The sequence below is a fragment of the Emydura macquarii genome, unplaced genomic scaffold, assembly GCF_026122565.2.
Source record: "Emydura macquarii macquarii isolate MOO-44397 ecotype Brisbane River unplaced genomic scaffold, CSIRO-AGI_Emac_v2 contig_3080, whole genome shotgun sequence".
Lineage (NCBI taxonomy): Eukaryota > Metazoa > Chordata > Testudines > Chelidae > Emydura > Emydura macquarii.
Window position 1 is genome coordinate 2,641,778 of NW_027133217.1, and position 12,353 is coordinate 2,654,130.

At 45.2% G+C, this 12,353-nt stretch overlaps 1 protein-coding gene across 1 annotated transcript in view; it reads left to right on the plus strand.

The window, feature by feature from the left end:
• LOC137141567 (vasoactive intestinal polypeptide receptor-like) overlaps nt 1-12,353 on the plus strand; it is a 161,392-nt gene that overhangs the window by 108,328 nt on the left and 40,711 nt on the right. Inside the window, exons 4-5 of the mRNA XM_067530506.1 lie at nt 5,028-5,131; nt 10,133-10,230. Coding sequence (XP_067386607.1) covers nt 5,028-5,131; nt 10,133-10,230 — 202 coding nt within the window. The remainder of the gene's footprint in view (nt 1-5,027; nt 5,132-10,132; nt 10,231-12,353) is intronic.

The following is a 12,353-nucleotide window of genomic DNA, read 5'->3' on the forward strand; positions in this document are numbered from 1 at the left end:
CTAGAGCAGGGATGGGCAATTTTAAGGTACTAGAGGGCCACAAAATCGACTACAACCCTTTGGCCAAGGGGGTGGGGAGGTTGGGTCCTAGTCCCAGGGATGCGATGTGGGGATGGTCAGGTCCTGGCCCAGGGTGTAGGAGACCTTGGAGGGGTGGCCACCTCACACTCACCCCACAGTGGCAGCAGCTCCCCGTTCCAGCCTGTGGGTTCATGCCACAGTGTCCTGTGACGTGCACAGGCAGGGCAGTCCTCCCACGATGCCCTGTCCTGCCCTGTTCCTGGCCCTGGCAACACCAGTCACCTGTCCCGAGCTGTTTTGTGGTGAGCCAAATAAAAATTATCTGGCTGGCCGAGCGCGGCCCGCCACCAGTTGCCCATTCCTGCCCTATATGATCAGGGACTGGAACATCCTGGGAGACAGAAGGGCTGGTTTCTTTCTTTTATTTTTAGTAAGTCTGTTCAGTGCGAATGAAAGTTGAGATCCATCACCACTTCGCTACTGCAGCAGCAACTCCTCAGAGTTGCTCCTTGCTGGCTCAGGTCAACGTGACAAAGGGATTGTGCAATGGAAAGTTTTTTCCAGCTGGCTTCCTGCAGTACTCGGAGGTCACCACGAGTACAAAAGGCTGCTGGAAAGTAACTTGCAGAATGTTACAAGGAGGGCTACACCAAAGAGTTTATCAGCACGCTGAATTCTAATGAACGTGCCTCAGTGATGGGACTGCATGGAAAAAACAAGCTTATTGCTATTGTCTTTATCCAGCAGCTGATACCTTTCTGTTCCTTACCCACTGGTACCAGAATCCTATTCCTTTGGGGGTGTCTGCTCCTAAATCAAGTTATTTTAAGAGAGGGAGTGAATGCATTATAGATAAAAGATTTCTAGAGTTAAGGTTCTATCCTCCATCCCGGTCACTTTCCCTCCAGTTCTGTATCTGCTATGCCTACAGGTCCAACTCTGTGCCTGCCCTGGAAGCTGTCTGCTTTCCTTGAGAGTAGGTTTGGAAATCAAGGTTTAATCTTTCATTCTATTTTTCTTCCACAGCACTTCATGCTGTTGTTTTTATGGAGAATGACATGTCCATATAAAAAAAAGTGAAGTCAATTAATTTAATCTATGGTCTTGCAAAAAAAAGAAAAAGATGGGTTGGGGTTGAGGGCTGTTAGGTTTGTAAAGTGGCTAGATTATTCTGTTTGCATCACTTTGTTATGCACTAATGTTTTTAAGGTATAAGTGATGAGTTAAAATGTAGGAATTGGAGAGTGAAAAGAAGATGGAAAACGCTGGTTAGCTAATCTACCCCATTGCGTGTAAGTGCTGGATTTTTTTGTAGAAAAGGGTTTCTGATAGAACTGAGTGAATAGTGAGAAGTTACTTTGAAGCTATTTTTGCAAACGTTGAGTCTTGTTTCAATCTGAAACAAGAAGAGAAACAACTAAATTAAATTAATTTGTGGTCCTCGAGCCAAAAAGGTTGGGAATCACTCATCTAATGCAAGAATACTTCCAATCTTAATTTGTAATTATCAAATAATTAATTATTCTTAAATCCTACATGGCCAACATTAACCAATTTATCTATCTAGGTACTTCTATGGCCCGCAGGATCATAATATCTTAATGCCTCTCGAGTTAATAATAAAAAAGACTAGGAACAAAAATAAATCTTTCTCCCTTATTTTCTTCCACTCTGATCAATGCCACTGTCATCAGCATAAAGTATTATTTGTTAAACTGGTCATAAAATAAGGGGTTTTTCAATTGAAAAGTTAGTTTGGTTTTTCCCAGTGGAAATTTTAATGCCAAATAATTTAAGCAAAAAACAAATATTTCAGTTTTTGGACAAAATGTTTCTGGTTTGAAGCATTTGTTTTTTCCAGGAAAAAAATCAGTTTTCTGCCATAAACAAGAACTTTTGGCAAAATGTTTGAGTTGAAAACCCAATTTTCTATTGAAAAACACTTTTGAAGGAAAATTTTGACCAGTTTAAATTATTTATTAGGATTTCCTTCCTTCTATCTTCACTAACCAGCACAATCCTCTTCTAAATTATACTACGGCCCAGGAAAGAATATGGAGGGTGTGTCTGAGCTGTGTTGCACATTTTGAACAGCATTACCAACTGATCAGAAGCAAGGGAGCCAGTGTTATGTAATCTGTTTCTAACCGGTTGGATGTGTTTTCGCAAGTATAGATGTTATAAAATCATTTAGATTATCAAATAGTTAAGAGTTTGTGAACTTTTATAATTTGTTTAAGACATTAGCGGCTGCCAGCCCGGTGACACAGCACAGCATCTATCCAGACACATGTTCCAGACAAATACAATCTCTGTCAGTGCCTTGTGTGTCATGTCCGTGGGTTGTCATGACACACCGGAGATACTACTTCAAGGAACACGGTCAAGATTAATAAGTATGGGCTTATTATTGTCCCAGTCCAGTGCTTTAGCCATCAGTGCCATCCTTCCTCTCCTAGGGTGAGGTTAAGAATAAGCATTGAGATTTTGAGGTTCTTTATCCAAACTGACCATGAATTTTGAATCTTCAGAAGTTTGTCCATCACTATAAGATCACAAAACCACCCTCCCAGCAAATATTGATTCAAATTGGTGTCCACTTCAGGGAGAGACTTTGTCCATCACCTGAAGTCTGCTTGTATTTCATGCACACCTCAAGCTGCCATTAAAGAAAATGGGAGTTTGGAATCCTGAGAGATTCCAGACTTTGTGAATTCAACAAACATGTGAACTACAAAAGGAAGTAGAGAAAACTTCGAAGAAAGTGAGATTCCCTTAAATCAAGAGAAGAGAATTTTTGGCCTTGGGCATTTATACCAAGACCTCAGAGTTTGATGTCTGACTCAGAGGCTCAGCTGCAATAGAGAACTCCATGCAGCAGCAGCTTTTTGCAGATCATTTTGTTCTTTTCGCTTCTCATCAAAACAGAATCAATCACTCACGCGCCTAGCACCCGAACAAAGTGATAAAAATAAACTTTTCTTCACAAGTTCACCTCCGGCCTGCATCTGAGAGCTTCTCTGGGAGTAAAAGCCATGCATTTGGGCCTCCTGTGTACTTATTGGTAAGCAAAGCTTGATAAAAGCTTAGCTCAGAAGTGTGACTGGTGAGCTGCAGGTCACTGTGCAGAGGGAAAACCAGAGCCGAATAAGTATGCCACATTGCCCACTTGTCTCATTAGTTCTTTGTTTGTTTACTAACTTACAGTGTATTATTTGTATTACTGTCTCAGCTAGAGGCCCCATCTTAGCTCCATTGCGTTAGAAGTGCCACTCTGCCTCAGTTTCCCTCTCTGTTAAAATGGAAAAAAAAGATTCCTCTGTAAAAGTGCTCTGAGATCCTTTGATGGGAAGCATTGTCTGAGAGCCAAGGGTTACTATTAAATGGTAATGAAGAGTAAGTAACAAATGAACAAGAAATTAGAAACTCAAGGGTGTGGGGAAATGACCCAAGCAAACCACCGAATGAAGCAAGCATCAATTGCTTCAGTTAATAAGGTAAGAAACAAGAAATTGAAACCACCAAAAAACACCCAAATTGGAGGGGATGGTACCCTATGATGACAGAGCTGCACATCTGAGGAACCACTGATATATGTATGTCACTCAGAAAGCGAGACAGCATTGCATGAATTCATACCTGGTTGGCAGAGTTCCAATGAGCATGGGTGTTTCACCTCCAAGGGAAATGTTACCGGGGTAATTCAAACCACCGTAAAAAGGAAAGGAAATAATGAATATGCAGGCATAGGCTGAACTATAGCAGCGGAGACTTCTAGATGGCAGGGCAGGAAAAACCATCTGTGCTATACAATGTGCATGCAGCTATTGGAATGTAGTAGGGCATGACCATTTCAGATCTGTATGAGGTGTGCAAATCCGTAGGGTCTTCAGGTGCTAGAACAATAAAATAATAAAAATCATGTATTTGATTGTTACTAATGAGTAGCTAATATCTCCGCAGAAGTGGAGATCGGTTTACGAAAACTTCAGAAACGGGAAAAAGGGCTAAGTTTTCCACAAATAGTATTGACAAGGAATACTTTGCTCCGTAGATGTAATAATTCTGCAAGGTAATGAGCACCGGTTTGTGAACTGAGGGTGTCCCATGCTTTGTAAGTCAGGATGGGAATTTGGGTGTTTAACAGAACTGCATCAAAAGTTCAGATGTTTATTCAATTCAGCTTAATCTCTATGGTCTGCAGATCTGGGCTGGAAATCCCAGTAGAACTGGCTTTAGGTATCCGGAAGCAGGAAACACTAGTGAGGCAAGAAATACCATGAGAACAGTTTTCCTTGGGATACACTGGGCATGTCTGTGTGCAGTCCCAGCTGGACCCAGGAGCACAGAGGTGTGAGCTAAGTAGACCTTTTGATCGCTCCGAGTTTTGTCTGGTTTGGGTGAAGGCTGAAAACGGCAGCTTTTATGTTTCCTGATCTTGTTCCCCTAGCTCATTAAAGCATGCAGGACAGGCTGTGGACCTCTGTTGTTTTCCCACCCCCAAATCTGAGGTCTTTGGTCCTCACTGAAAGAACACTCTCATTGACTTCAGTGGCTTTTGCAAGAATGAGACAGAAAGGTTGGGCTTGAGGGGAAGGATCTGGATGGGACACGGAGAATCTGGGTGCAATGCTGAGCTCTGCCACAAACCTCTTGTAGAACTGTCACCTTGGGCAAGTGATTTACTCTTTCTCTGCCTTAGCTCCCCACCTACAAAACAGGAACAATAATACTTCTCTTGTCTGTCCAGACTATAAACACTCCAGGGACAGGGACTGTCACAAGCTACGTGCCTGCATAATGCCTCGCACAATGGGACCCGGTGTACAGGTGCTATTAGAATGACAAGTAAGGAGGTTGGGGATTTGGTCCCGAGTGCTGTAAAACTCACGATCCGGAATTTAAATTTGCAAGTGATGCCTTTTTTGGGGTTGGTTTGTTTGTTTGTTTTTTTAACATCAAATCAGTGTGTCCATTGTTTAATCATCCTGTTTTTTTCCTTCTAGGAAACGTGACCAGGAACTGCACGAGCCAAGGTTGGGCAGACATGTATCCTGCCCCTTATGCAGCAGCTTGTGGGTATAACATCAATAGCACTCCAGCAGAAGAGGTCTGTAAAGTCCTGATGAGTATAATTCACTCTGGCTGTTTCTTCAGGGGTACAGAGGGGAATCCTCCTCACCTCATTTTTCCCTTTCACCCCTTATCCTCAAGGTCTAGCAAGAAGGTGACTGTCCTGCTGACCACATTCACCTGGAAATAGAGCTTGAGCTTTCCTGTGGGTCAGCGTTGACACTGAAGAGCTCAGTGTTGTCAGGTGCTGAGCACTTTCCAAATCCCATTGATTTAAATGGAAGTCCGGGGTTCTCAGCACCTCTGGAAATCAGGCATCTGCCTATTTATAGATTTAGCTGCCTCACTTAGGTAGCCAGGTTTGAAAATTTGCAGCCATAATGTCCTGCACCCTAAAGAATCTCCAAAGAACATGGCAAACTAGGGTCCATTTCTAGACAGAGTCCGCTTGCCAGTTTTCCATTTGTTAACTAGATACAGTGACCTCAGTATTTGCAGCATTACCTAAATGTCTCATGCTTACCAGGTCTGCTGATCAGAAGCTGTGCATTTTCACAGGTCGATTGACATTCATGGAGCTATGCCGATTTACATTAGCTAAAGGTCTAGAAAGCTGCAGGGAATGCCTAAGGCGTGGCAAATGCTCAAGTAACACTACTCAGTTTCCTATGAAAATGATCAAGTGTTTAAGAGTGTATCTAAGGCCTGGTCTACACTCGCTACGAAGAGTAGCGTGTGTATCTCCTGTCGCCTTCCTAAATTTTAATTAGCGCAACACCACCACTACGCTGCGCCAACAGGAAATGCCTTCCCATTGACACAGCATTCGTCTCTTTGTAGGGGGTGGATTTGTTCAGTCGACTTCCAGATTGATTGAATGGGTCTCCACTGCCGCTCAATCGATCATAGAATCATAGAGTTGGAAGGGGCCTCAGGAGGTATCTAGTCCAACCTCCTGTTCAAAGCAGGACTAACCTCAGCTAAATAATCCCAGTGAGGGTTTTGTCAAGCCACAGCTTAAAAACATCTAAAGATGGAGATTCCACCACCTCCCTAGGTAACCATTCCAGTGCTTCACCACCCTCCTAGTGAAAAACATTTTCCTAATGTCTAACCTAGACTTCCCCCTTGCAACTTGAGACCGTTGCTCCTTGTTCTGTCATCTGCCACCACTGAGAACAGCCTAGCCCCATCCTCCCTGGAACCCCATTTCAGGTAGTTAAAGGCCGCTATCAAATCCCCCCTCATTCTTCTCTTCTGCAGACTGAACAAGCCTAGTTCCTTCAGTCTCTCCTCATAAGTCTTGTGCTCCAGCCCCCTAATCATTTTTGTTGCCACCAAATCGATCCGGCAGCACCGACAGTCCTGCTATCAGGGTGCACATACCCTATGTATGTGAGTCATTAATGGTATAGATATCATTAATGTGTGTGTATGTGTGTGTGTGTATATTACATAGGAATTATGCTGGTAACAGAAGAAGATGGAGCATCGCACGTTGTATGTTGGGATGTGTGGTACCGACATGCCACACGTCTGTATTAAAAATGAGGGTGGTCACATGATGCACTGTAGACTTCCATGCGCAGCGTTTTGTCAAAGGGTTGAGCTTTGTCCCTCCCTGGAATAAACCAATCAGAGCCGGCCTACACAAGGAGACCTGGATTGAGATTTCCAAAGCTGACTAGGGGAGTTAGCCACTTAACTCCCATTGAAATTAATGGGAGCTGTGTGGCTAAAGCCCCTAGTCAACTCAGAAAATTTTAGCCTTGGGGTCAGCTGATATGCCAGAGGTTCCCAACCTTTATGGCTCGAGGGTCACAGATATCACGTTTACAACCCTGCAGCCCCCTCCGCTCTCCCCGCCTCCCCCTCTGCAGCCAGACGGAAGAAGGCTACCTCCCTCCTCGCTGATCTCCCCTCTCCTTGGCTGCAGCAAGGAAACCGCAGGTGTCCTGTAGCCCCGTGCACTCCACCTGGGTCCCTAGGTAGTGGCTCCCTTCTGCAGCCAGGGGGATGGGAAATCAGTGCTTCCCTCCTTCTGACTCCAGCAGAGACCCAAGCTTCTAGGACCCAGGCAGAGCGCTTTGCCGTGCTCCCCTCCCCCTGGCTGTAGCAGGGAGCACTGATCTCCCGTCCCCTTGGCTGCAGCAAGGAGCCCGCACCCATCTTTTAGCCTCGAGGAAACGCGCTCCGCCTGGGTCCCCAGGCAGTGGCTCCCTCCTGCAGCCAGCGGGAGGGGAGCCCCGGGCCACTTTGAAAGCCCCCACGGGCCGCAGGTTGGGAACCAATGCAGTATGCTGTACTAGTAAAGCATGAGACATAACTGGAGCCATGCTTTTGTCTCACATAAACACAGCTCCCACTGTGTACATGTCTTTCCCTGCATTATTGCCCGCATCAGCATAAGTAGGAGCTAGGCAACAGGAGGCTCAGTAATAAAAGTATCTCTGTATTGATGGACACTTGTATCTGCCCTGGTACAGTTCCTACAGCTCTCCCAGTATTCCCACATTACAGGGACAATCAAGTGATCACATGGAAAATCTCAAGAGAGCTTAGCCAGCCTTAATAATGGACAAATCAGACAGAAAATGCTAAAGGAGCATTGCACAAAGAACATCAATGCCCTATTGAAGAGGGAGTTTTAGTCAGCTGTTGGGGCCAGCCACAACGTCACCTCTTCAAGTGTCTTGTTTCTAAGATCAAAACTTAAGGCCCGAGCGCCAAGATTGGAAATCCATTGTTACGGCTCTGGAATGCAAAGGGCCTCCTCTAAGAACTCGAGTTTGTGTTCTGACCACAAGGGATTTGGGAATTCCTGCTACGGGCTTTGAAGACCCAATGGATTGCAGCTTTACACAAATGCCTCGTTATCGAGAGAGCACACATTGTGTGCCTTTAATTCTCTCTTAATTATTTTCTTTCAACTCATGCAGGTTTATGATGCGGCTTGAGTCAAAATGTGGTGTAGGCAGTAACATGCTGTACATTACTCGACTGTGAAGATGAATAGAAGTGATTTGTTGAGGTGGCTATCACTTTGGGGGGTGCAGTGAGGGAGGATTGGAAAGAAGGAGAAAGACGGAGTGTATCAGCAGTGAGACGTTAGGTCCAACCTAGGTTGATAGTCATCCATGCTTGAAACAACTCCTGAATTTTTAATGTCTACTAAGCACAACTCAAAATCAACATGAAAAGTATGAAATATGGATAAGCGCTTTGTGGAAGACTTTGTTCCTGAATTCGGGCAGCCCAAGGAATGTGGCATGTACAAGCATCAGAGTGGTGCACTTCTGATCCCTATGGCTGTACAACATGTATCTATGGTTTATTTTTCAAAATGTTTGCATTTGCAAATGCAAGCCCCTTTTGCATTCATTGCTTGGATATGTGCAAGCTCCCAGTTTTGTGCATGTATATAACTAGATTCATAGATCCCAAGGCCAGAAGGGACCATCGTGATCATCTAGCCTGGCTTCCTGTAGAACACAGGCCATAGAACTTCCCCCAAAATAATTCCTTTTGAACCAGAGTGTCTATTTAAAAAATACTCCAGTCTTGATCTAAAAATAGCCAATGATGGAGACTCCACCAGGACCCATGAATTGTTCCAGTGATGAATCACTCTCAACTGTTACATAGGGGCCTACGTGTGCAAACTGTGTGTGCATTGGATGCATGTGTAAATGTGGCCTACAAATGTAGAGCAAATCATTCCCAGGGTGTTCTACAAAATCATTACAGTTGCTGCGTGCGTTTTGGGAGCAATGCTGCTCATAGAGTTAATACGAATATATTAGAGTTATATCACTATAACTAATACACGATACACTAATAATATTGGGTTATATCATATTTTATCTGAGGTCCTCAAAGCTCTTTACAAACATCAACAGATTCATTCTGATCTCAGTTACACTGGGCTAAATGTGGAAGTTATTCAACTGAATGGCGTTATCTCTGCAGTTACCCTGGTGTAATAGAAATCAGAATCTGGCCCAAACTAACTTCATCCTCTGTGATATAAGTGGTGGCGTTCCCAAGGAATTGGAGACTTGGCGAGATTAAAGTTGCCTAACATCAGACACAAAGCCAATGGCAGAGCTAGGGTCAGAACCCAGGAGTGCTGACGTGTAATCCCCAGCTTTCATTAATAGAACATAATCCCTTTCTCTATTAGTCTGAGAAATGGTTTAGCAGCCCAAGCACAGGACTCTGAGCCAAGTTTCCAACTCCCTCTGGGGCCTAGGGTAAATCATGTAAACTCTGTCCTGGTTTCCCCATCTATACAGTGGGGCGTGAGAATACCCACACACACACCCCACCTGGACTACATCTCCCATTATGCACCAGGACCAGTGACTCACAGAATGTACCACCTCCCATCCTCAGGAGGGGAGAATGTGGTGCATCATGGAGGATATAGTCCAATTAAGGAGCCCAGCCTACAGAGCAGAATGGAATCCTGAAACACCCAAACTACAACTCCCGGGAAGCATCACACAAGTATTTCTGAATCAAAATATTTGTGTTTTCAGCCAAAGTATTCTGGGTTTTGATTTTTTGACACAGTCATTATTTTTTTTTCCTGCAGAAATTAAAACCATTTTCATTCCAGCTCTATCACCGGCTTGTATTGATTCAATGAAACCATCACACGCTCTGTGTCAGTGGATAAACCAAAGTGCTCTGTTGCCAATGCTCTGTGTTACTGGGTGTAAAGCATTCCCCCTTCTGCATGAATATCACCTCATAGCCACTTCCATGGGTAAATAAGTAACACTACACCGTGTAGGACCCTTTTCCTTGTAACATCACTGCATAATTCGGGCCTGATCTAAGACCTATTGCTGTCAATGGGATTCTTTCCACTTGCTTCAAAGGGCTTTAACTGCCAATTTACACCTGAAAAGGGTGTTTTTTACCCTGGTGAGCTAGTAATTAGTGAGTGATATCGTATGAATTGTTTGTTAAGGAGGAATCTTTGATGGCTCTTAAAAGCCCTAATCGTTGCCTCTTTCCTCCATGTTGGCAGACAACGTTCTATGGCACCGTGAAGACGGGTTACACCATCGGACATAGTTTATCTCTCATTGCTCTCACCGCTGCTATGATCATCTTGTGCCTATTCAGGTGAGAAACTTGGGCATGGAGTAAAAGTGCATGAAAGTGCATGGAGTGGAAGGGGAAAGAGCTTGTTTAACGCTGGGGAAATCAGCAGATTCTTGTCTATATGCCATGAGTGCCTTGCCCTGGGAACACCCAGCAACCCCGTCCAAGATCAAGGCGGCTGGTGGCAATGGAGGGGCACACATGGTTAACGTTCCTCCCAGGACGCGGTCACACATTTTGGGGTGTCACATCCGTGTGGCATTTGAACTGCACCCTTGGCACTGGGGACATGCAAACCCCACCTGCTGTTCCCAGGCAGGCAGAGCTGTCCTCCAGCATGCTCTGACCTACTTGAACCGCTGGATAGAGAGCAACCACACAATATTATGGTCTACCTGGGAGGATTTGAGGCTGGGGCTGTCGTTGGGAGCCAAAGGGCCGATTTTGATGTCTGATTTGCAGCTGTTTCCCTTTGGACAGGGGCAGAGATCTTACACGCTTGTGGTGTTTGGCATGCTTTTACTGAAAAGGGAGAATAGCAGAGAACCAGGAGTGTGCACAAGGGAGGGGCAAGAAGGAGAATGCCCCCCCCCCCACCCAAATCTCCATGTGTCCCTGCAGCCCGGGGAGGGAGGAAGCAGCAGGGCAGTTGGCTGCTGGCTGAATTCATCCTCCCCCCACCCTACATCTGCCTCTGCATCCGCCCCCTGACTCACATCAGCAGGCCGGTCTGCAAAGCAGGCAGCAGCGTTAGAACTCCAGCAGCGGGGAAGAAGAAGAAGAATCAGTTGCAGGGATGGGGGAAGGACAAACTCAGACGGCAGCCAGCTGCCCTGCTGCTTCCTCCCTCCCCAGGCTGCAGGGACATGGAGAGCGCCACTGCCAGAGGGAGTCACTACCTCCTCGCTGCTGGGCATCCCCATCAGACGCCTCCTGAAAAATTGGGGGGAGGGAGGAGAGGTCGTGTGAACCTTCCATTGGTGTGTGTTTAATGGGCCCCTCTCAAGTGGAAATTCCTGTGCACGTCCCTGCAGAGAACCAAACAACCAGGAGATGGAAAAGACTTGCTAGATTCTTTAGTCAATACAGGATTGTTCCTTACCAAAGGGTATCTAGTTCCAGTGCTTCCACCACTTCCCTAGGGAGAGCATTCCGCAAGCTAAGAGACTCCCTGTAAGGAATGAGATATTTTAATACTTCCGAATATTCTGTCTGCTGGCTCCAGTTGACCTTGCACAGAACTAGAAGGTAAGTTATATGGCTGAAGTGTATGGCAAGGTATTCCCTGCAGCCGTCCATCTGATCTTAACAGAAGATGTGCCTGAGAAGGGTTATTTGAAGGTTGGCTGATTAGACCTGATTCTCAATTAAACGAAGACCTATTTATGCAGCTGTCGCAGCACAAAGGGACATGAAAGCAAGCAGAAACAACCCCCTGAGAATATCCCTACTCACGAGGCCTCCCCGACAAGCATAGAACTGGTGCAGGGGCTCCCCACCAGTTCTCCTCCCAGCCCCCTGCTTTGGGGGCAGATTGTGGTTGTGGCCAGTGCACACTGCGCTAAAGCCTACAAGCACCTTAAGAAGCAGAGCATAATTTAGAGCAGCCCTGAGGCTGATGTAATCTACACTGGATACGGGGAGCCATTTTGCATCCCATCCCTCACATTCCCTTCACCAAGCGTAGGAACAGCGTAACTGAGAATCAGGCCCTTTATAGAAGCATAGAGTTATAGTACTGAAAGGGACCTCAAGAAATCTTCTAGTCCAGTCCTCTGCACTCAAGGCAGGGCTAAGTATTATTTAGACCATCCCTGACAGGTGTTTGTCTAACCTGAGTTTAAAAACCTCCAGTGACAGAGATTCCACAACCTCCCTAGCTATTTATTCCAGTGATTAACCACCTTGACAGTTAGGAATTTTTTAAACCTCCCTTGTTGCAATTTAAGCCCATTGCTTCTTATCCTGTCCTCAGAGATTAAGGAGAACAATTTTTCTCCCTCCTCCTTGTAACAACTTTTTATGTAGTTGAAAACTGTTATTATGTCCCCCCTCAGTCTTCTCTTCTCCAAACTAAACAAACCCCATTTTTTCAATCTTTTCTCACAGGTCGTGTTTTCTAGATTTTTAATAATTTTTGTTGC